At 37.3% G+C, this 26410-nt stretch overlaps 1 protein-coding gene across 3 annotated transcripts in view; it reads right to left on the minus strand.

Annotated features, from left to right (window-relative positions):
- The window catches only part of FSHR (follicle stimulating hormone receptor), a 176818-nt gene that overhangs the window by 93699 nt on the left and 56709 nt on the right, over nucleotides 1-26410 (minus strand). For 2 of the 3 annotated variants that reach the window (XM_042932232.1, XM_042932230.1), the window contains exon 2: nucleotides 5566-5637. The exons of the other annotated variant lie outside the window; for it this stretch is intronic. In XM_042932232.1, coding sequence (XP_042788166.1) covers nucleotides 5566-5637 — 72 coding nt within the window. The remainder of the gene's footprint in view (nucleotides 1-5565; nucleotides 5638-26410) is intronic. 3 annotated transcript variants of the gene reach the window in all.

Consider the following 26410-nt stretch of genomic DNA (forward strand, 5'->3'; position numbering starts at 1 on the left):
AGGGTGGGACTAAGGACTTAAGCTAACATAGTGGAAGGGAGACCTGAGAGAGGGAGGCTAAGTCCTAAGGACATGAAACCTGAATACAATGTTTGCTAAAGCTATTCGTCCTCTCTGACCATCATGTTAAATGAGCCATTAAATTTCCTTCCTTTCCTTAAGCCTATTTGAGGTTTATTTTCTTTGGCCTCTCACAGTAGAAAGTGTCCTAACAAATACAATGGTTGTGTCACTTATTTAGAACATATTATCTTGTGCATTTTTGTCCTGAGTTACATTTTAAACTGTAACTATATAAATGCCTAGATCATAGTAGATTCTCAACCAGTGTTTGTATGCCTATCTACTTCTACATTATTTATCACTATCACTCATATTATTTAATATTTTGATATCTGGATATCTTGTCTTCCCAACTATTATATTTCTTCATTTTTATTCATGCATTTATCAGTTATTTATTGTGCAAGGCACCAAGGATCCAGTACTGAATAAAACAATCATGTCCTTTGACAGTCCGGTAGGGGAGTTAGAAATTAAATTATCCCATAAAATAAGTATAAAATTGCTAAAGTGAAAGTCAGCTCAAAGAGTCTAGTGGTGGTAGGAGAATGTATATAGTAATGGGTTTTTCCTAATTGGAGAGGTCAGGGAGGGCTTTTCTAGGTGAGTGACTCTGACATGGGAATCTGAAGGATTCGTAGGAACTGACCAAATTAAGAGTGCAAAATGGAAGAGATGTTCTAGTCGGAACGAGCTGCACCGAGCAAGGTTCATGGTAGGCAGATAACATGGTACGTTGTATGAACTGATAAAAGGAGAGAGTGTGAGAGATCTTTTTTCTTTTTAAATGTGAAGAGCAATGGTAAGGCATGGTGTGTGTATGTGGCAGGACAGATGTGGAAGTGGACATAATTAGATGGGAATTTAGATAATATCACCGTGGTTGCCACTTAGAGAATGGATGAGGGTGAGTGCAGAGCATGCTGGAGGACAGGGCAGCATACTTGAAAACTCTTGCAGTCATTTGGGAAAGCTGATGATAGTTGGAGGAGATAAGTGGACAGATGAGAGGTATAGCAAGGAGATAAAAACAGAACTTGGTGTTGTACTTTAATACAAAGTTACACTCTGACATTGCCCTTAAAGATCAATCAAGAGATCTAGAAAAACTGTGAATTCTGAATACAATCTGATAATAGTGCTATTGGTATGGTGGACACAAGATTATGGTTTGGAAGTACTGAGAGCATTCTGGAAAGGCTGTACAGAGGAGTAAACATTTAATCTGGACACTGGAGGATCAGCAGGATTTCTATTCAAATTTCGAGTGAAAATTTAGGCAGAGGGACAGCATGTACATAAAACCAGTGTGAAAGTGCATTTTTTAAATTAATTCACCAGCAACTTTTTAAGAAAATGTTTATTTATTTGGAGAGAGTGCAAGTGGGGGAGAGGGAGAGAGAGAATCCCAAGCAGGCTCCCTGCTGTTAGTACAGAGCCCAATGTGGGGCTCAATCTTACGAACTGTGAGATCATGACCTGAGCTGAAACCAAGAGAGTCAAATGCTTAACTGACTGAACCCCCCATGTGCCCCTCCTTGCAACAACTTTTTGATCCCTCTATGTGCCAGGCACCATCCAAAGAACCAGCTATCTTGTTTTATGTAAGTAATGGGATGTCTGGTAATGAAATGGGAAATGGCACACGTTCCTGCCTGGCAAAAATGTGGGATAAACAGTGCATATGATGGAAATAGAAAGGGCTTTGATTTTTGTGCCACTTAAGACTAAAGACTATGGCAATGAGAGTCCCTCCAGTTTCTTCTGTAAGAGAGTTTGAGCAGTGTGGGTCTGGCAGCAGGGAGCTGAGGAGATCAGACCTGGGATGGGCATAGCAGCCTCATGTAACAGGCTATGTAAGTGTTAATGAGACTTTGGATATAATAGCTGGAGGGAGAGAAGGGCTGGTTTCCAGGAATATTTTTGAGAAAGAGTCAATAGGACTGGAAAAGGACCTGGGTTTAAGGGAAAGTCAAGGGATACTGAATTTTCCTGCATGGGAGTTTGGGCAGATGGTAATGTTCTTCACTGGGCAATATGAGAAGATAAGAAATTTAAAGATACAGATCATTAACTAGTTTGGATGTATTAAATTTGAGGCACTGGCAGTTTAATGAGGTATAGATGTTTAGGAATCTTTCCATTTGAAAACAAGAATTATCTGGGGCGCCTGGGTGGCTCAGTCGGTTAAGCGTCCGACTTCAGCTCAGGTCATGATCTCACGGTCCGTGAGTTCGAGCCCCGCGTCGGGCTCTGGGCTGATGGCTCAGAGCCTGGAGCCTGCTTCCGAATCTGTGTCTCCCTCTCTCTCTGCCCCTCCCCTGTTCATGCTCTGTCTCTCTCTGTCTCAAAAATAAATAAAACGTTAAAAAAAATTAAAAAAACAAGCAAACAAGAATTATCTTTCAAAAGAGAGATGGGTGTTATGGAAGAAGGTTTTGGAGCCCTGATAGTAAGACATCATTTGATGAATAATGATTGGGGATTGTGAGTATAATATGAGAAAGAAAATGGCCAATAATGGAGCTCTGGAATATCTGAATTTTTGAAGGGCAGCCGAGGAATAAGAAAGACGGAAAGAACTGTCAGTGGAGTAGTCTGGGACATTAGGAGAGTACACAGGAGGGTGTGTTGTCACTGAAATTAAAAGGGGGGTGAGTATTGTAAAGAAGGGTGTGAATAGTCAGTGACGTCAAAAGCTGCAGATAAGTGCTAGGAAGACAAAGTAGAAGTCAAGAGATCTGGCAGGTCCATCATTGTTAGGAACTCTCATAGAGTGATTACATGGTGTTAGAGAATTTGTGGCCAAATAACAAGAGGGCTGGCTAAAGAGTGAGTGAAAGGAAAGGGCAGGGGGGTAGTGAATGCAACTGTTCTTTCACAAGTGTGGGGGTGACCAGAAAGAGGGGAAGGTAGCAGGGAAGGAAGGCAGGATTTATACAGAAAGCTTTTCCATCCTTCTTTTTAGCAAAAGAAGGTGAAACTTGGCTACATGTGCAGAATGAATGAAAGGGATTTTATGATTCATGGAGAAGGAAATATTGAGGAGGAAGCTGATACTTACTAAGTTCATGAAACTGGCTAAAAACCAGGTGAATAGAAATACTGGGGATAGATCGGGAAAGGAGATAAGAAGCCATCACTGACCAAGAATAGGTGAGACAACGGAAGAAAGGAGCGTAGAGACTGAAGGGCACAGTCTGTTCAGAGTTCAGTTTGGTGACAAGCCTTCTACTAAGAAATGTTTTTGAAGTCTTAGGACATACAAAGTGTTGAAAAAAATGAGATCACTTTAATTTTATTTTAGGCATCTCGCTGTGTCAGTATAGGCTGATGAATAAAGTCATGAGGTCGAAATCCACAAGCTGTGTTTGAGGTTTGAGGAAGTTGAGGTTTTAAGCCAGCTGCCCTGTCTCTGGGATTATTGCTGTGTCAGCTCAGCTTAACGATTTATATCACTACTGGAATGTCCTGTCTGATGCTGAACACCCAATGAGGGTCAGTCACACCTGCTGGATTGAATTTGATTAAGGTGGATTATTTTTGTTATCTGATATTCCTGTCTTTAGAACAATTTCTATGCAATTATAGGGCTTCTTGGGGATGAGGTGTATCTAATAGTCTAGTCATCTAGTACATGTCAGTTCTAAGCAGGGCAACAGCTAACCCATGTAGGAATATACCTTGAGCAGAGAGCTCCCCAGTTCTATTGCTTCCCTGTTTTCCTCGGTGAGCTCTGCTCCATTGAGTGCCCTATCTCTCAATTCCTGTGAGTGTTGAATATCCTCAAGAAGGTAAACTCTGAAGACTGCAGGTTTTATTTTAAAAACATTTTTTAATGTTTATTTATTTTTCAGATAGAGCATGAGTGGGGGAGGGGCAGAGAGAGAGGGAGACACGGAATCTGAAGCACCTCCAGGCTCTGAGCTGTCAGCACAGAGCCCGACGCAGGGCTAGAACCCATGGACTGTGAGATGGTGACTTGAGCTGAAGTTGGACGCTTAACCAACTGAGCCATCCAGGCATCCCAAGATTGCAGGATTTAAACCAGGCTGTCATCCAACTGGGGGTCCTTACACTTAGGAATTAGAGTTCACAGGAGCCATCATCTCCTTTGTGAAAAACTCCTTACTTAACCCACAGATAGGGAAACCAAGATACCAAGAGATACAGTGATTTAATCAAGATTGCACAGTAAGTTTATATCAAAGCTAGCCCTCAAACCCAGGATTCTGAGCACCTTCCTCTAAGCAGGTGGTGTAATTGCTGAGACATATTCCCACTCTCTCTGCTCTGTGTTTCCTTTATTAATGGATTTCTTTCTTCTTCAGACCTCAGCAAGTATTCTTAAATGGGGGTGAAAGAACCAAGAGGAAAAATTGAATGGCTTTAAGAAGGAGAAAAACATGTAACCTGAGGGGTTGCTTTCTTATGATGAAAAAATCATTCCTTTCTGTGTAATCCATCTTTCTTTTGCTGTATTCACTGGTATTAAAGTCCTGAGTTCTGGCTGCTGCTCTGGTGAAGAACACATTTTCCTGGCCCTAGAGACCTGGGAGATGGGGTCAAGAGCCTTCAAAGGAGTAGTGGGTTACTTTATTAAAAATTTTTTTAAACATAATTTATTGTCAAGTTAGCTAACATAGAGTGTATCCAGTGTGCTCTTGGCTTCATGAGTAGATTCCCATGATTAATCGATTATATACAGCATCCAGTGCTCATCCCAACAAGTGCCCTCCTCAATGCCCATCACCAATTTCCCCCTCTCTTCTGCCACCCCCGTCAACCTGCAGTTTGTTTCTGTATTTAAGAGTCTCTTGGGGTTTGCCTCCCTCTCTGTTTTAAACTATTTTTCCCCTCCTTTTCCCCCAAGGTCTTCTGTTAAGTTTCTCAAATTAAGAGTGGGTTACTTTAAACATGGCAGAATTTATACTGCTTTTTAATACTGTGCCTAATTTTGAGAAAAGCCTGATTGGGGATACACCTACATTCAACTAGCTCAGTAAGGAGTTAATGTTTGCATTAGCAAAGGAGTCTTCTCCTTTCAAAGGAAATCTTCAGTGCTATAAACTTTTCTGATGCTTGTAAATGTTGATACATCAATTACCACTTGTCAGCATGGCTTGGAAAAGAGAAGTCTAGAGAATCTTGAACACAAATGTTAGGCCCTGTTGTCAATTAAAAATTATTCAGAAATAATAGACAACATCCCTGAGAAAGAATAGGTATCAGCAGAGAAAATCAGTTTGGTTTATAAAAATTCCACTCACAGGTACTTTGGAGCAATGCCTTGTAGAAGAAAAAATGAGAACTGCTTAGATTGACCTTATGCTCTTTTCATTAGCCATACTCTGAAAGGTCCCTCACTATTAGGAAATAAAATAGGAGGAGGTGCAGAAAGTTTTCTGGCTTCTAGGCATAGAGCATCACACTGGATGTGATGTGAGGCTGCTGACCACAGCCTATTTGAGGCACTCACACAAAGCACTGTTAGGTACATACATTTTCTCCAGGTCCCCAAATCCCAAGAATGCTCCTTTTGGGATGACTCGAAGTTTGGTGAGGACAAACCTCCTGAAAAGAGAGTAGACATAAAATATCACAACCTATCCATTCACTGATAAGTAATTGCCTAATGTGTAGTATCAGCCAACAGCCAACATATACTAAGTGCTTGTCATTTAGTAGTAGTTGCAATTGCTTTCACATGATCTCTCTTCATCCTCCCCACAAAGCAGTGATGCCCATTTTGCATTAAGAGGGAACAGGTTTAATGAGGTTTGTAGATTTGCCCAGGGTCACTTGGCTGATACATGGCAGAGCTGGAATATGAACACTTTCATCATCAGTACTCCATGTTGCCCTCCCGTAGCTTGTGTGAGGCCTCTTTTCTTTCTCTAGTCCAACCCCCAAAACCTCTTCCCTTGCCATTCTTAGCTGACCTTGCTTCCTATTTCAAAGAGAAGATGAACCTAATAGAAGAGAACTTCATGCTCTCACATGGCTTGTAGCCACTAAGCCATCTGCACCTGAAGCCATACCCTGCCTTCCCTCCTGTTACCATGGGTGACCAGGACTCTGGACCTGGCTGAGAATAGTGCCTCCAATCCACATCAGATCTCGTCTCCTCTCTTCTTGTTGAGGTAACCACAACAGTAATTTCCCCCTTTCTTGGGTACATTTTATTCACCTATGTTTTTTCTCTACTGAGTCCTGCCCATCAGTATACAAATATGCCATAATTTACTTCATCAAAAAAACTCTACTCTCAACGTCAGCCACCTTCAGTTTTTTGCCATTTTCTTCTACTTGAAATATTTGTTTCCCTCTTCCACAATGTTTGTTCCAGTGGCTCCTCATCTCCTCCAGGAAAAAACCCACATTGTATACAGTGATGTATGGATTTCCCTGCTCTCCGTTTCCACAGACCCTGTACTCTCCATTTTGACAGTTTTCCCCTTTGCTTCTCTTGTTCTTTTCACAGTACTCTCTTGCTAGTTCTTGGACATGCCAGGTTCCTTCTTGCCTCTGTTTCTGCATTTGCAATTCTCTCTGCCCGGAGCGCTCCTCTCTCAGATATCCTCATGGCCGCTGCCTCCAGTCTGCTGTTTGCTCAAATGTCACTTGTTTAGTGATGCTTTTTCTAACCACCCTATTTAAAATGACAACCTCCCCTACTTTGACCCTGGCTCTCTTTCCTGCTCAGAGTTTTCTTCACAGCACTTCTGACATTTTGTACACTTTATTTATTTATTTATTTATTTATTTATTTATTGATTTATTGATTTATTTATTTATTTATTTATGTATTCACATATGTATTTATCTCTAGCCTATAACTAGAATACAGACTCCGTGAAGGCAGGAATTTTGGTATGATTTGTCTACTACTGTCTACCGAATGCCCTCAAACAGTGTCTGGTATGTGGCAAGTACTCACATTTTTTCTTGAATGGCTATTAATCAGTCTGAGAGTTCTAGGCTTGAGAGTGGAATTATAAGTGACCCTTTTGGAATTTCTGTGACAAGAATACTATTCCTTCCTCTGGCTTTCTCTTGCTTTGTAACTGATTAGTAGGTACTTTCCCCCACTCCTCCCCGAATCTTTCCTTCCACAAGGCGGTGTTTCAGCAGGAATGAAATAAGCACTGAGGAGTTGGATAGTTTTGCAGACCTGCATTACTTCATTCTCTTATTACTTATTGGTGTTAGTGAAACTCCTATTGCAGATGAAATTATCCCGGCAAACGATATTTTACTTCAACTTTGTTTACTTGCCTTTGGCTGTCAGGTGCACCAGCTCTATGGGGAGGAAGCATGAGAGAGAATCTTAAGTGCCGTTTTTGCTTTGGAGGAGTTTATATATGTGGAAAGGTAAAGCCAGAAATGTTGGAATACCAGAAAACAGTTGTGGGATACAGTTGATGTAATAACTATAAGTGTTATGCAAATATTGAAGTGAGAAAGATCCTAAAGTACATAAATACATAAAAGGAAGATTGGAAGAGGTGGGTGAATTTGAGCCTGGACTTCAAAACCATCAGGTCATACTAAACCCATGTAAATAAAAAGAGATCTAAATTAAGATTAAGGACTATGTACCTGGGAGACTGTCAACTTCTAGAACTCCCATCTGAAAAGAATCAAAGTTAAGGTACTCATTTAATCTTTTAAAAAAATATTTTTACATGTATTTATTCATTTATTATATGTAATTTATTGTCAAGTTGGTTTCCATACAACACCCAGTGCTCATCCCAACAGGTGCCCTCCTCAGTGCCCATCAACCATTTTCCCCTCTCCTCCACCTCCCATCAACCCTCAGTTTGTTCTCAGTATTTAAGAGTCTCTTGTGGTATTTATTCATTTTTTGTATGTAATTTATTGTCAAGTTGGTTTCCATACAACACCCAGTGCTCATCCCAACAGGTGCCCTCCTCAATGCCCATCAACCATTTTCCCCTCTCCTCCACCTCCCATCAACCCTCAGTTTGTTCTCAGTATTTAAGAGTCTCTTGTGGTTTGCACTCATTTTGTCTTAAGTAACATAGACAAGTCCCTTTTGTTTCTATCACTCTTTTGTTCCTATTATCACAAGACAGAAGAATGATGAAAACAAACTTGAAAAAGCAAATACTAAGTCAACTAGATAGTGCTTTTTGATTCAACCCTAGTAGCATACAAGTTTTCTACAAACACTTATGCTTAAATGTTTCCAACCTATTAACATAATTAAAGCCTTTTTTTGAAGACATAGTCTTGACTTCCATTTACCGAAATGTTATGAACTAGATAACTTGAAGATATTTTCACTAAAATTGCCCAGAAGTCTTCTATAAATCATAATAAATATTGTTTTAATTGCATAGTTGTGCTTCTAAGAAAGTATGAGAAATCCCCAGGGGCCCAAAGTAAAGCAACTGAAGACCAGATGGAACCCTGAGTGGTGAATGCAAACAGAATTCTAAAAGGATAGATTGAAGCCAAACTATTCAGGGAGGAGGTCAGTTTCTGGACTTGGTAGTGAAGGACTTGTGTTTTGATGCTAAGATGTGTGAGATGAGATATAGAAGATGAAATGTAAAGATTTATTTCTCTGTGCTGTCTATTTAACTATCTCATGCATTCTAGAAAATAAAAGGGGCAGAAAATGAGAGACAGGCAATTTTTAATGAATTAACATCTGGAAATTTCCATAATTTATAAAAGACCTAAATCTCAGATTTTGAAACCTCAAGTCCTAGGAAGGAAAACAAAAATAAATCTACTTCCAGATACCTCTGAATTAAAACTGTGGAGTCAAAAGAAAAACTATTGTAAATAAAAACAGAAATAGACCTATTATCTTCAAATAAAAATAATCAGCAAACTTTGTAAAAATATCTTCATAATTAGAGAAAATACTGCCTGGTTAGAATTCTATACCCAGAAATAAGCATTCAAATGTGAGGATGAAATAAAGATGCTTTTAGACAAATTTAGTTAGTCATTAATGAAATTTCAGCAAAGGAATTCCTTTAGAGAAATAAAGTATAATCTGGTAGGAAGGCACAAAAACAAGAAGGAATAGTGAACAGAGAAATCAGTGTTCCTTATTGAATAGGTGGGTTTTCATAATGGTTGGAAAACTCACCTATCCAACAAAGAACAATGAAAAAAATATTGACCAAGAATTAGGTCACAAAGCAATTGGTATAGAACAAATAATTGTCTTTGATGTGGTGCATTTAAATTACTTAGAAATTAGTTAAAAGAGATAATAATTAACAGCCTCCCTCCAACAACACATGTACAAACATCTAGAAAGTAAAAACTAAATCAAAACAAAACCCCACTCTTTTAAGTCACACATGGGTCACAGAAGAAATTACATAATAATTAGGAATTATTTGGAATTGAGCTGTAATGAAAATACAACATGAAACTTCAGGGATGCAGCTAAGCTGCCACATACAGAGAAGTTAAGGGCTTTAAATTATTTTACCCAAAATGGAAATAAAAAAGATGGAAATTTCACAAGCTACATTTCAACACAGTGAATAAACAAAGCAACAACAGAACAGTGGAAACAGAAAACTATAAAGTCGGTAGTTCTTTATTGCATTTCTGGGTAGAACTTACGGTACAAACTCAAAAGTCATTTCATAAGATGGTTGGGAAAATGAGGGGCTGTTGAGATAGAGGTATTTTGAGAAGATAAACACTCAGCCAGACATTAAAACTTGATGTATAGATACAGTTTAACCTATACTAACTTGTTTCATTATAAAAGATTAAGTTTCAGGGCTCCTGGGTGGCTCATTCGGTTAAGTGTCCGACTGGCTCAGGTCATGATCTCACTGTTAGTGAGTCTGAGCCCCACGTAGGGCTCTGTGCTGACAGCTCAGAGTCTGGAGTTGCTTTGGATTATGTATCTGCCTCTTTCCCTGCCCTTCTGTCAGTCTCTCTCTCTCTCTCTCTCAAAAATAAGCAAGAAAAAATATTTAGAAAATTATAAGATTTGCTTCATAAGTTTATTGCTAACATGAGTAAGGAGTTTTCTTAGAATATTGAGAGGTTTATCAGAATAGTTTCAAGGACTTTGACTTATAACTTTACCACTAAAAATGATTGTTAGAGAAAAGTACATTTATCTGAATGTTTGTTGAATGAAACCATTAGTCACTTAAAGCTGCAAACCCTTCTTACAGGTCTGTTTTAACCAGCAACTTTGTGATAACTGATTGATTATGATTTTACTGATCTAGCTCTAATTAATGAAGTTTTGTTGAGATTTCCTTTAAATCAGGAGTACTGGTAAAGGCATTATTTTTGATGAATTTTCATATTTATTTACTTATGATTTTTTAAATGTAATGTTTATTTGTTTTGAGAGAGAGAGAGAGAGAGAGAGAGAGGCAGATACATAGGAAGACAGAATCCCAAGCAGGCTCTGCTCTATGAGAGTCTATAGAGCAGAGCCTGATGCAGGGCTTGAACTCATAAACCTTGAGATGATGACCTGAGCTGAAATCAAGACTCAGACACTGAACCAACTGAGCCCCTAAGTTTTCATTATAGAAATAAGGTAAGTGAGAACCTAAGAGATTAACTTTAAAACACATTTCAAAATTTAACTTTGACTTGAGAGAAGAAACCTAAAGAGAATAGAAAAAATTAATAGAGTAGAAATTAAAGATTGTAATGGAGAAGATCAATAAACTCAAAAGCTAATTTTTTAGAAAGATCAATAGAATAAAAAAAATCTGTCCACTTCAACCAAGAAAAGAAAAAAAAAACCAAAGCAACAACAACAAAAAAAAACAATGAGAGTTATGAAAAATGGCACTTAGGTAAAGACATTAGTTTTGTTTTTGTTGTTGTTTTTTTGTTTTTTGAGGTATAATTGACACAATGCTGCATTAGTTTCAGGTGTCCAACATTGTGAATCAACAATTTCCATCCACACATACCAAAACAAAAAAACTTGTTTGTTGCCTTTTCATTTTGTTGGTGGTTCCTTCAGAGAAGCAAGATTTAAATTAGAGAGCCCTAGGAACAATTTCAAAGAATTAAATTAAAAAAAAAATCAGGCAATATGGATAATTTTCCTTGAGATATATACTTACCAAAATTGATTAATGAATATATAGAAAAACTGAATGAATCTAAAACTGTTAATAAGTTGGGTTTGTAGTTTAAAACCCATCCACCCCAAAACAAGGTTAACATGATATTTTATTTATTTTTTGATTGATTGATTGAATAAGAGAGAGAGCAGGGGAGGGACATGGAAAGAGGGAGAGGGAAAGACTCCCAAGCAGGCTCTGCACTGTCAGCGCAGAGCCCAACAAGGGGCTTGATACCACAAACGATGAGATGATCACCTGAGCTGAAATCAAGAGTTGGACTCTTAACTGACTGAGCCACCCTTATGCCCCAGTATCATATCATTTTAGAAGTAAATTATGCCTTTTTAGAATAATAGAAAATCTCAATCTTATACAAACTATTCCAGGGACCAAGAAAAGAGGGAATGTTCTCAAACCCATTTTATGTGGCTTGTATAACATCAGTAATAACATCAGACAGGGACAATAAAAGAGTAGAAAGATTAGGCCAATCTCACTTATTAATGTAAATGGAAAAATCTGAAATAGTATAATAGCAATATGTTCTCAATAGAGGCTAAATAAATAATGTTGCCAGTTTGAGTTTGTCCTAGAATTCAAGGGTTGTTAAATATTAGAAAGCGCAGGTAAAATTTCCACATTGAGAAATTAAAAGAGAAAAACCACATGATTTTCTTAATAGGCATAGAAAATATATTTAATAAAAAATTTCATTCATGATAAAACTTTTTGACAAACAAGGAAAAGGAAGAATATTCTTAATCTGTAAGGAATAAAAATCTATCAAACACTACGATAAATATCACAATTGTCAAGTATTAGAGATATTCTTTTTAAAATTAGGAATGAGGCAAGGATGTTTACCATTACCTCATCCATTCAGTATTGTGTTAGATGTACTAGCCTAGGCAGTTAAGAGAAGAAGAAGAAAAATATCAGTATTATTGATGAAAAACTCTCATCTATAGGTAACATTATTGTCTACACAAATAACTTTCCTTTAAGAGGTTAGGAGTAGAACTAATGAGAAAGTCTAGCAAGGTAACTGGCTGTATAATTAGTGCACAAAATAATTTGCATTCTTAGATTATCTTAAAGTGTATCAATTATAATAGCCATAAAACTTATTCAATAAAAGAAATATCAGAAAAAAAAAAGGTTTAGGGTTATATGGAGAATAATTAAATACTTAACTGGAAAACCTTTTAAAAAACAAACCCCGAACAAACAGAAATGCCACAGTTTTACATGGGAAGTTCTCAACATTGTGAAGGTATTGGTTTTTTTTAAATTTTTTTTTAAAATTTTTATTTATTTATTTTAAAATTTTTAATGTTTATTTTTGAGAGAGAAAGAGAGACTGACAGACAGCATGAGCGGGGGAGGGGCAGAGAGAGAGGGAGACACAGAATCTGAAGCAGGCTCCAGGTTCTGAGCTGTCAGCACAGAGCCGGATTTGGGCTCGAACCCATGGACCATGAGATCATGACCTAAGCCGAAGTTAGATGCCCAGCCAACTGAGTCACCCAGGTACCCCGTGAAGGTATTGGTTTTAATCTACATTAGTATATAAATTAAGCATATGACACATCTGAGGCACAATAGCCTTTTCTTTTGTTTTCTTTTCTTTCTTTCTTTTTTCTTTTTCCTTTTTTTTTTTTTTTTGGTATATGTGAATGGAAATTGACCAGGTGATTAATATTCATATGGAAGAACATTCAGAGTATAGCCTGAACAATTATGAAGATATAAAACAAGATTGGGGGAATTGACATTCCAGGCAATATAAATTTTAGAAATTAAATGTGATTAAAATGTTGTGGTATTGACAGGGATTAAGAAGTTAGGGCAGTGGAAGACAATAAAGATTACAAAAATAGATGATAAACAAAAGGAAGTGGCAAATGACAGAGTAGCATTAAAAATCAGTGGAGGAAAATGTGAAATAATCAACCAGAGATGCTGAAACTATGCTTGTAGAAAAAGATAACAGTACCATACTAACGTCTCAGTTCCAGGCTTACTAAAGATCTAAATGGGAAAAATCAAAGGTTTAAAACTCCTAAAACTTTTAAATATAACACAGAAAACTGTACACCAAAATCAAAAAGTTGATACCCTGGACTATATTAACTTAAAATTTCTGTTAAACAGATACTTAAACGAATGAGAAGATAAGCTGTGGACTGGGGAAAGTGATCTGCAATACATACAACTAACGAAGCGTTAGCATCCAGAATATAAAGAACTTTACAAAATAATAAAAATAAAATACAGCGCAGTAGAAAAATTGGCAAAATATAAACAGGCAACTTCTATAGGAGGAAATGCAAACAACCAGTAAACATATTAAGAGATGCTCAACTTCATTAGCAGTCAGGAAAATGCAAATTTAAACAATAATTAGATACCATTATACATCATCATATTGGCAAACATCAAAAGGAAAACCTCACAATAACACTGCTGGAGAGGCCATGGAAAAATAGGGCATTTTCTACACTCTTGATGGAAGGGTAATTTGCTAGGAGTACTTTCAGTAGCCATGGGCAATATGTGTTAAATTCAAAGATACAAATGTCTTTGAACTTAGCTATTTCATGTCTTTCTGCTACATGTGTACCCGGAGACAGGTAAAAGATTAATTACTGCAACATAATTTATGATAGTAAAAAATCAGAAATGAATGGTCATGAACAAGAGCATGAATAAATATTAATAAACTGTTATATATTGAACCACAGTCAATTATAAAGCCAAGTTATAAAGCAGTGGAAAGAAATGAACTGACTAGAGCTGCATGCAACAATCTGAAGAAATCTCTAAAGCATAATATTGAAGGAAAAAGCCAGTGCCATATACAGGCAGTATGCATAGAATATGATTTTTATAAAGGCTACCCTGGAAAATAGCATATTGTTGCAAATAAATCATATCTTTTTATTCTGTATTTTTGAGTTTTGGATATCTTGGAGTTTTGATGACTCTGGAGGGCGTACTCCTACCAGCTCTAGCTAATTCCTCCAAATGGCAAACAAGTGGCCTGTGAGTGTGCTTTTATATACAAACCAACTAATTCAGAGTCAATGGGGCCAACCACCTTCCCCAAGGCCCCCTTACAGTCTATTCTCTTGCCCTAATCATCCCATGGCAGTGCTACACCCTAGAGTCCTTGGAATTTTATTTAAACCAGATGATCCTAAACCTGCTTACGCTGTTTCATCAGTTCCTTCCCATGGAAGCCACAATAAAGGCTCTTGCCATATTTCCCCTGACCCAGCTCCCTCTGCCTCCTGGTGTTTCCCTATGTGCCCCTACATAGTGTGGGGTCTGAGTATAACAGTGTATCTTTTCAAGATCAGTTGTCTCCTGATCTGTTGGCCTCTCTCCTTTCCTGAATAATAAAACCTATATTATAAAACATGCTTAGAGATGCATATATATTTATCAAAAGGAAAATTTGAGAATGATCAACACCTAAATAAGCAAAGTATTATTTCTTCTGTGAAAAAAGGACTGGGACACAGCCATATCTAAAATATTTTGTATTTTTAAAAACCATCTGAACAGTTATGACCAAAAGTTAAGATTAAGCAAAGCTGGGTTGGGTGTTTTATGAGTGTTGATTATATTATTCTCTATACTTCATACTTAAAATATTTCATAATTTTTCAAGATTGAAATTCTCACCAGGCCATATCCAAAGCATCATTTATTTGTTTTTAAATGGAGGGAGTGATTTAAAAGTATCATCATATTGTTCTTGTCAGATGGCACCTCTCCTCTGTAAGGGGGCATAAAGGGTCTGAATGATTTCTCTAAAAACGCACAATTCATCAAAATGGCTCTGAAAAGAAAATTTTCTTGAGTATATTGCAGTTTATTTAATGTCTCTTTCATGATAAATGGAGTAGGTGGGATTTACTTTTTTTCTTCCCTGAAATTGGAAGCTTTAGGATTCCCTTGAACTCTGTCTCTGTTAGAAGCAATTCATATCTTGGGCAGTCCATTCACCCTTGGCCAAATTTAATTTCCCTTTTTGGCTTAAAGGAGAATAGTTTAAAAGATCCCATAAAAAGCTTGCTGGAATCCTGGAAAACAGCCAATATTCTTTTTGAGAAAGCTGCCTTTTTATGATGGCCCAAGTGTAAATGACACTAGGCTCTGTGTTCTTTGAATTTCACACAAGTTTAAAAATTAAAGCGAGAACAGCTTGGCAAAGGATATACAAAAAGAAATTGATCATCTTCCTGACCTCAAAATGCCAAGAGTTTTTGAGCTTCACACTCTTTAGATCAAACTCTTACTCTAATTAACTTTCTGGGAATGTGTTTAGGAAAACTATCCAAAGAGGTGGATTGAACTAAATGAGCAAAGCACCCAGAAAAAAATAGATTTTAAATAACTTGATTTGACTGTTTACCATGATCCAGCAGACAGCTATACCACAGTCCAAATCATGCATGTATCTAATTGGTTGCATTTCTTCTTTTTTTACACATGGGTCTTGAAGCCAGTGGGGCAGGGAAGAGCAGGAAGGAAGAGATTGGAAAATAGGAAGGGGTTATTTCCATATATTTTGACTTTAAGTTACTTTATTTTTTCTAGAACCTTTTCACATTTTCACATGAATCTTAACTGTCTAGATGTGAGGTGCTCTGTCACTGTAAATACGGAGAAATGGGTTCAGCTGGCTTTAGCCCTTCACCCACCTTCAGGCAGTGTAAGGAAATGCCAAGGATTCATTGGGAGTTGCAGGGTCTCCCATGAGGATTTCTTGGGATAGAGTTGTGAGTGTTCTTTGTGTCCCTTTTCCATGGTGTGGAGTGGGTCCTTGTTCTTCATCTTAAGTCAAATGTGGGAGGTAATAGAACCAGTTAAGGGGGTTAACATGTATTTCCTGCAATTTGGGGGAGATAACCAAGACTGGAACATGACCCAAGTCTGACCTCTAAAGATAGGAAGTATCCAGATAGAAGTATCTCTCGCTTTGGGAGAGAGTTGTAGTTTTATAGACAATAGTGTGGATTTCCCATGAGCCAGACCTAGAGCCAGCAGAAGGGAGCTAAACTGCTTATAGTGAGGAAGATGGGCTTGCCTGTACAGTGAACTGACCCCAAATGTGGGCTGCTGGAAGCTGATGGGAGGGGGAAATGTTTTTCTGCAGATGGAGACTTCTAGCAGGAGGGATCCTGAGCAGCCCATATATGCTCCAGTGACAATAAGAATTGGCATTTGAATATCAGCAACACCCAGAGGGTCCAGACAGCCACTCTGGCCTCAGAGTAGGATGCAGTACCTTCCCAGCCAGTTTGTATCCCTCCTAGACCCAACCCACATGAGGCCAAAGAAAGCAGCAATTGGGGAAAAAGGGAAATGAGGAAAGACAAAACTCTTTCTTCCTCAGTCGGGGGTTTCTGGGTATGAAGCAGTCCATAGGATAACACTGGACTTTGATTTATGAGGCTGGAACATCTATGATGCCTGCCCCAAATTTCTCTCCAGTGCGGAAAAAGGAGGCAACAAAGTGATTTTGCCTGGCAGTTGTAGTGAAGAAGAAAGTTACTTTCTGATGGTACCCTACTGAATCTATCTTGATCAATATGATAACTGAATTGGTAAAAACTTTACCCAAGCCATCCTGTGTAATTGCTTTTTTGGTGAGAGAAAAAGTGCTGGGAACTTAAATAGGGCAAGGAATAGAAAGACATGGAGAGCATTCTTACTCGTACTTCCTGTCCTTAATTAACTCTTATTACATGGGCTGATGGTGAGCAATTCAGGACAGAGTGGATAATTGGGCTCTCCTTTTTGGCACGGTTTACGGGAGCCAAGAAACATTTCAACTCAGGGGTCCAGCCTTAGTAATTGTCTCATAATACCAGAGTGGCTGGCTACAGGACTGGAGTTCCATTTGTCTTGAGTTTCCATAGAGTATCTATTTGGTTAAACTTCCAGATAATCTCTCTGAGGCTGCCATATGCCGTTGTGTCAACTCACAATACATGATTTTTTCTTTAGAAGAAAAAAAAATTTATAAGACAGAAACTCATGAGGCAGGTACCACTCCAAACCCAGCTCCAATGACACCTCACTGTTCCCTGAGTCCCTCTGATTTTTCCCTCAACAACATTTCCAGAGTGGTAATTCTTCACTTTTATCATCTTCCAGTGAACAGGGCTTTCTAAGAGCTAGTTTGAATCTGGTTTCCTTTTATTTCCATTCAGGTCCTCTTATCTCAACATCTGTGCTGGGCTGATAAAAGGGATGTAGGCACTACTGCTAACTGTATATCACTGCTGACTTTATCTCCTCTTCTGTACAACCTTTACATCAAGGTTGTGGAGACTTTCTTTTTCTGGCTCCCTCCTCCCTTGTTTGCATTGAGTGGTTATGGAATTACTTTCTATACCACATTTTATCACCTGTTCACTTTCATTTTATCACTTGTTCACTTGCATTTTCTTACCTGAATCTGGTACCTGATTTATAGTCCATTTATATGAAAGCTTGGGACAAGGAAGCAACGTGGTGAAGATCATTAGGGTAAAAAATCAGAAATCAGGGCTCTATTCTGGCTCTGTTCCAGGTATATAAATGACTGAGAAAATTCAAGTCCCTTCTGTAAAGTGAGGGGGTTGGACTGGATGATCTCCAAGGCCCTATAAGATAAATTTTAGTGTGGTTATATAGTGGAATCCTCTTCAAGTGGCCTCCCATTTCAGTCATATTCTGTTTTAAACAAAAAGAGATAATTTTATGTGAAGCCCTCAGCATGGAATAAAGATCATCCTAGGGGATTACTGAATAAGTGGTAGCCCTCCTTTTTCTTTAGTCAAGGTCAAAATCACTTGAGCTTACCCTTCCTTCCCTCCCTCTGCTACCTTCCAGGCCAGACCATCCTCCCCTCCTCTCCTCATGTCTGTAACCTTGGCTGTGACCTACTAACAGGTTGTCTTCCTCTGTTTTCTACTGTGCAATCTGTCTCATCTACCATGACCAGAATACTCCTCCTAAACGCTGCTTGCCATGATACTCTGCTACTGAAAATCAAGACAAAACAAAAGAAAAAAAAACAACAAAAATTAAAAACACACAAATCCCTTTCAATTGCTTAACACTGCCTCCAGGAATCTTAACTAATTTGTCATACAGTTGAGGCACTCCACAATCTGCCTCCATTTTCTTTTCAATGAAATGTTCTATTTCCTGCAGGTAAACTCAAATCTCGCCTTGCCCTCACCATTAGTAAATGGCTGTGTTTTATTTTTTTACTAAAATCCTATAAGTCGATGTCCTACCTCTCTGAATATATGGCATGGTTCTGTAAAATAGGAACTATGCCACTGTCTCTATTCCAAAGAGCCTAGTCAGTGCTTTGCATATTTCAGGTATTACTACATATTGGTAGATTGAGGAGTGATGTTCACACTGCCAATGGCTTTCTGCTTGAGGCATTTGAGCATCACATACTTTAAATAACATACTTTATTGGCCTTTAGAATTATTCCAGCCATACCAATCAGTTTTGTTCAAAACAACACCTACAACATACATAAATGATATAAAAGGAATCTATCTTTCTAAGAATTTATTTAATAGACACACTCTTGATGAAAAATATAGAAAGGATTTCTCAGGATATTGTAGAACAGTTGGTATAAAGTGAAAACTGCAGATTATTGGCCCATGAATGGAATCTAGCTCAAGACATGTTTTGTTTACCCCATACAGTATTTTGAAGAAATTTGAATTGGTTGCCAGCACTTCAAATTGTGAAAGTTTATCTAAAATTGCAGATTATGGCTTCTCTTGAAGATTAAGAAGATCTGGGCTACTTTCCCACATACTTATAACTGGCTACAGTTAAGTGATGGCTGAAGCCTTAGACCTGGCATACACAACTGGTTGCTTAAACTCCTTCCCTGTCTAGTCTTGTGTGTTGTGCCTTAAGACTTTGAGTTTGGGATTTCTGGTACCTGAAAACCTAGTCTGAATGGACTTGAACTCTTTACAACCCAGTAGTTCTCAACTTTGGATGCATATTAGAATTACCTATGGGAATTATTACTACAAATTCCTAAACCTCACCTCTGTGGTGGGAGCCAAGGAGGCACAGTCAGTCATTCTTTTTGTTTTAAGTTTATTTATTTATTTTGAGAGAGAGACATCAGAGAGAGGAGAGAGAGAGAGAATCCCAAGCAGGCTCCCTGATGCCAGTGCAGAGCCCTATGCAGGGATCAAACCAACGATGGGATCATAATCTGAGCCAAAAGCCAGAGTCTGAGGCTTAACCAACTGGGCCACTCAGGTGCTCTAGGCATTCTTACTGAAAAGCCTCAGAGGTTATTTTCATGCATAGTGGAGACCGAGAACACCGGCTTTAGAAGGAAGCTACAAAGAAGCAGCAAGCTGCTCTGATGAATAGTTGGGGAGTTGGCAACTACCTGTGGGCATGATGGGAAAGGTTTTTAGAAAGCTGCTTCTATCCCCCCCCCCCCCCCCCCCCCCCCCCGCTCAGTAGAAGGTTGAGACACCATCTAAGCAGTTCCTTATATAATCGAGGGGTTCTGTAATCTCAATTGACACATCATCATTATCCATTGGAATAACAACACAAATAGAATGTGTGCACACTCTTTTGTAGACTTCCTTCTTTGGTCAATGGACCTAAAGTTTTTGGTACTGGAACTGGGTCAGGGTGGAGAGGACTCTACCTCAAAAAGTGTATAATGCAGTAAATAAGAGCAGTGCATATCATAGTAAAGGAGAGCATTGAATGGATCGAGACAAGCCAGAGAGGGGAATCCAATGTAAATGACCAGAGGCAGATCTTGAAATTCAGAGAATATCTATTTATTCTTTTGACAAATACTTATTGTGTTCCTGTTTATATGTCTGATGCTGTTCTAGGTCCTGATTACATAATGGTAAAAAACACAGTGTCTACCCTAATGAGTTTATATTCTAACCATGAAAATAAGGAATGGGAAATAATTTGAAAAAAAGGTACAGTTATGGGACAATTCCTTGAAATGAAAGGAAGATCAATTATGTACAAATCCACAGGGATAAAGAAGAAACATTTTAAAAATTATATGATACCTATGCATATATAGAGAGGGAGGAAGTAGGGAAGGAAGAGGGGGGAGAGAGAGAGAGAGAGAGAGAGAGAGAGAGAGAGAGAAACCTATGTATAGTTATTCATTTATAAATCATTTATTGACCATCTACTACTTAACACACATTAAAGTTTTAGGAAAAACAGTGGCAGGAAAGATAAATTTCCTGCACCACCAATTTTAATTCTATTGTGAGAGATATGTGTGTAATCTAATAACTATAGAACAGTGTGGTGATGACAGTGGTCATATTTAGTGCTTCCTGTGGGAGGTATTGTGCTAAATATTTCATTTGCACTATTTAATATATGCAAAATCACCTTAAGTAAGTATATTTGCATCTACCTATATAGATGAGAGCATTGAGTTAAGAGTAGCTTAGTAACTTGATGAAGGACATAGCTATTAGGTGGCAAATCAGATTGTTGAATTCAGGTCTGGTCCACAACGATCATACTCAATCTCTGTTGACATACAAAGTTAGATTTTAGGTGTACAGCATACTGATTCAACAATTGCCTATATTACTCAGTGTCACCATGATAAATGTGGTCATCGCTTGTCACCATACAATGTTATTACAATATTATTGACTGTATTCCGTATACTATATTTTAGTCTCTGTGACTTGTTTATTTTATGATTGGACGTTTGTACCTCTTACTTTAACCTATTTTGCCCATCCTCCCACCCACCACTCTTCTGGCAACCATCAGTTCTCTGTATTTAAGGGTCTGTTTTTGTTTTATTATTATTATTTTTAGATTATACATATAAGTAAAATCACATAGAGTTTGTCTTTGTCTTACTTCTTTGACTTAGCCTAGTACCCTCTAGTTCCATTCTTGTTTTCCCGTGGCAAGATCTCATTCCTTTTTATGACTGACTAATATTCCATTGTATATGTATACCACATCTTCTTTTGATCCAGTCATCTATTGATGGATACTTGGGCTGCTTCCATATCTAGGCTATTGTAAATAATGCTACAATAAACAAAAGGGTGCATATGTCTTTTCAAATTATTGTCTTTCTTTTCTTTGGGTAAATACCTAGTAGTAGAATTCCTGGATTGTATGCTCTTTCTGTTTTTCATTTTTTGAGGAACCTCCATACTGTTTTCCACCATGGCAGCACCAATTTCATTCTCACCAACAGTGCATGAGGTTTCCTTTTTCTCTGAATCCTCGCTAACACTTTTTATTTCTTGTCATTTTGAATCTAGCCATTCTCACAGGTGTAAAATGATATCTTTTTGTGGTTTTGATTTGGAGTTCCCTGATGATTAGTGGTACTGAGCATCTTTTCATGTGTTTATTGGCCATCTGTGTGTCTTCTTTGGGGAAACTATTCAGGTGTTTGTTCATTCTGAAGTTGGATTATTTGGGGGTTTTGGTGTTGAATTCTAGTAGTTCTTTATATATTTTTGATATTAACTGTTTACTGTATATATCATTTGCAAAAATCCTTTCCCGTTTTAGTAGGTTGCCTTTTCATTTTCTTAATATTTACTTTGCTGTGCAAAGCTTTTTATTTTTGTGTAGTTCCAATAGTTTATTTTTGCTTTTGTTTCCTTTGTCTGAGGAGACCTATCCATAAATATGTTGCTAAGGCTAATGTCTAAGAGATTATAGCCTGTGTTTTCCATTAAGAGTTCTATGGCTTCAGGTATTACATTTAGATCTTTTAATCCATTTTGAGTCTATTTTCATGTGTGGTGTAAGGAAGTGGTCCAGTTCCTTTCCTTCCTTCCTTCCTTCCTTCCTTCCTTCCTTCCTTCCTTCCTTCCTTCCTTCCTTTCACATGTAGTTGTCCAGATTTCCTAGCACCATTTATTGAGAAAAACTGTCTCTTCCCCAATGTATATTCTTTCCTCCTTTGTCATAGATGAATTGACCATATGCACATGAGTTTATTTCTGGGCTTTTTATCCTAGGTGTCTGGGTGTCGTTTTATACCAGTACCATACTGTTTTGATTACTACAGCTTTGTAGTATATCTTGAAATGTGAGATTGTTGTTCTTCGTCAAGATTGCTTTAGTTATTGAGGTCTTTGGTGGTTCCACACAAACTTTGAGATTATTTGTTTTAGTTCTGTGGAAAATGCTATTGATATTTTCTTAGAGATTGCATTGAATTCATAGATTGTTTTGGGTAGTATGGACATTTTAACAACATTCTTTCAATTTATGAGAATGGTATATTTTTCCATTTGTGTCACCTTCAATATCTGTCAACAATGTATTAAAGTTTTCAGAGCATTGGTCTTTCACCTCCTTGGCTAAATTTATTCCTAGGTATTTTATTCTTTTTGTTGCAATTGTGAATGGGATTGATTTCTTAATTTCTCTTTTTGCTACCTTGTTATTGGTGTATAAAAATGCAAAAGATTTCTATATATTAATTTTTTATTCTGAAACTTTAGTGAATTCACTTGTTAATTCTAGTTTTTTTTTTTTTTTTTGGTGGTATCTTTAGAGTTTTCTGTATATAGTATCATGTCATCAGCAAATAGTTACAGTTTCACTTCTTTCTTACCAATTTGGATGCCTTTTATTTCTTTATCTTTTCTGATTACTGCAGCTAGGACTTCCAGTACTATGTTGAATAAAAAGGGTGAGAATGGACATCCTTGTCTTGTTCCTGATCTTAGAGGAAAAGGTTTTAATTTTTCACCACTGAGTATGATGTCAGGTATGGTTTTTTCATATATGGCCTTTATTATGTTGAAGGATGTTCCCTCTAAGCTGACTTTGTTGAGAGATTTATCATAAAGGGATGTTATATATTATCAAATATTTTTTCTGCATCTATTGAGATGATCATATGGTTTTTATGCTTCTTCTTATTAGTGTGATATATTACTTTGATTTGTAAATACTGAACCACCCTTTCATACCCAGGGTATATGCCACTTGATTGTGGTGAATGGTTCAGTTGGTCACTGAATGCTTGTTGAATTCAGTTGGCAAATATTTCACTGAAAATTTTTTCATTCACATTCATCAAACATACTGGCCTCTAGTTTTCTTTTTTTGTAGTGTTTTTGTCTAGTTGTGTTATCAGGATTGTGCTGGCAGGGCTAGTCAGGCTTTAATGAGGGCATTGGTTTTGAAGTGGGACGAATGAAAACAAAACAGGTCTGGGCTTAGATATTTCTCTAAAAAGCAGTACTATTGGCAAATGAACTCAAAGTGGAGAAACTGCTGGGAATAAGGGGAAAACACAAAGCCTCAAAAAAGTGAAAGGAGATTTACCACACATTTCTCTGATGACTAGTCTTATTAAACTAATTGAGAATTGGGTTCTTATTACTCTGGATTCTGGATTTTGGTCTGGATACAATTCACAGCCACCTTTACCCTGTCAGAGTGAATAAACAGAATTCCACTTTAATGACTCACTAGGGTCTCACCATATGATAGCATGGCAAATATATTTTGCCTCTAAAGCAGTTCTTTTGGTCCCCTTGGTTAATGTCAACCTGACTTAACTGTGATTTTTACTGACAACATTTAGCTCCAGATGCAATAATGAAAGGTGACTGTCACATAAAGGTCAGTTTGGGGCTACTTCTGCTCAGATAGAGGAGGATTAACTACAGATAAACTTCATTCTGGAAATCTCTGGGCTCTGACTGTGACAATCACTGAGAATGAAATCACAGGAACACAAGAAAGACAGATCACTGCTTCATGAACCAAATATAAACTTAAGTCTTTGATAATGCATTTAAAACCAATTTCCATTTTCTATTTAGAAGTTTCACACATGTAATCAGAAAGCATATGCATTGAATAATTATCTTTTACTGACTGTGTAAAGTACAAATGTCGAGTGTTCAAATGAACTCTGTTAGAGACAAATGCATAAAACTATTTAAAATAGATTCAGAGAAAAGCAAACATGACAGTGCTTAGAATGTAACCCTGTATCCAATTACTCCTAACGTAATATTATTTATTATAGAATTTTGAAAAATGATTTATTTAGTCTTTAAGGGGATAACTTGATAACTATACATAATCCTTAAGAACAACATGAATTTTGACAGAGGGAAAGATTTCATGAAAAATTTAATTTCCTGTGGGGATGGAAGAAAGCATTATTTAGCACTGTTTCTTTTGAATGTAGACCAGAAATTTTACCAGAAATATAGATAAATACCTCTTTTTTGTGTCAGAAGAATATAATATTAAGTACACTTTATGCTTCTCTAGATGCTAACTGCTAGCACAGAACTGATCCTAGATAAATAGTTCACATGTTGTAAAAGAAGAAAATGTTGTTTGTCTATAATACTTAATTGGTAGAAATAAATAGGAATGGTCAAGAGAAACACAAGGACTCTTCACTAAAAGATACTGAAATCTATAAATGACAATTTCTAGAATGACTGTCACAAAACAAGAATTTCCAGAACACAGGTATATATTTCATGTTACTCTAAGATCAAAATCTGTATATTGACATTGGACATTTTCTATTTTGAAAACACCCATTGATCTAAGAAATAAATGTTGCTGTTAAACAGGATCTTTGCACTAATTGAAGACCAAAACTTGGTCTCCACTACACTTTTCCAGTTCTGAACTGTGCAAAGGACACGATTCTAGCTAGTGGGAACACTAACCGTTGGAAAGGGTGTTAGCCTTGGCTAAGAAGAACAAAGAGTGGGAGCAATGAACTAATATTTATTGAGGACTCAATTGGTACAGCCATTGTTCAAGGCTCACCACATGACATTCTACTTTTAGTTCTTGCTGCAGTGAAACAAAGTAAGTATAGTACAGGTGACTATGTACAGTTCTATGTATAGATTCATGTAACCCACCCCCCAGTCACCATCACAATCAGGATACAGAACTGTTGAATCACCAAAACCTCCCTGTGCTTCTCCTTTGAAGTCACCATGTCTTCCTGCACCTGACTCCTAAGCCCTGGCAACCACTGATCTGTGTTATGCTGTGACATTTTGCCTTTCTAAAATGCCATATAAATGGCATCATATAGTATACAGTCTTCTGAGAGTGGCTTTTTTAGTCAAAAAAGTTTGATATTTTTTTGTTATGTAGGTCAACTGTTCCTTTTTATTGCTGAGTAGTATTTCATTATGGGAATATACCACAGTTTACCCATTCATCTATTGAAGGGTATTTGGGTTGTCTCCATTTGTGGATGATAATGAATAGAGCTACTATAAACACTAAGGTGCAGGGTTTTGTATAAAAATGCATCTACATGTTTCTAGGATATAAATACCTGGGAGTGAAATTGCTGGATTACATGGTAAATGTAACTGTATGAGAAGCTACCAAACTGTTTTCCAGGGCTACTTTACCATTCCGTATTTTCACTAGCTGTACATGAGAGTTCCAAGTGCACCGCACCCTTGCAAGCCCTTGGTTGTGTTAGTTTTACTTTGTTTTTAGCTGTTCTAGTAGGTGTGCAGTTTTATCACATTGAGGTTTTAATTATTTCCCTAATGGCTACTTAGGTTGAGCATCTCTTTGTGAGCTTACTTGCATTCATATATCTTATTTCATGAAGAGTGTTCAAATCTTTACCTGTCTTTTCTGTTGTTTTCTTTTTTGGAGTTCTGGGCTTTAAAAAAAAATTTTTTTTAATGTTTACTTATTTTTGACAGAGAGAGAGAGACAGAGCATGAGTGGGGGAGGGGCAGAGAGAGAGAGGGAGACACAGAATCTGAAACAGGCTCCAGGCTCCGAGCTGTCAGCACAGAGCCCGACTCGGGGCTCAAACTCATAGACCACAAGATCATGACCTGAGCTGAAGTCGGACGCTCAACCGACAGAGCCACCCAGGCACCCCAGGAGTTCTGAGCTTTTAAAAACATACTGAATTCATGTCGTGTCAGATATGTTGTTTGCAAATATTTTCTCCCAATCTTTCATTCTCTTGACAGTATCTTGCACAGAGCAAAAGTTTTTAATTTTGATGAAGTCCAGTTGATTGTTTCTTTTATGGGTAGTGCTTAATGTCATGTCATTTTCTTCAGTATTTTCTTCTGGAAATTTTATGGTTTTATGTTTTGCATTTAATTTTTATTTTTTGTATTTTATTTTAATTTTTCTTCAATGTTTATTTATCTTT

The sequence above is a fragment of the Panthera leo genome, chromosome A3, assembly GCF_018350215.1.
Source record: "Panthera leo isolate Ple1 chromosome A3, P.leo_Ple1_pat1.1, whole genome shotgun sequence".
In the NCBI taxonomy this organism is placed as follows: domain Eukaryota; kingdom Metazoa; phylum Chordata; class Mammalia; order Carnivora; family Felidae; genus Panthera; species Panthera leo.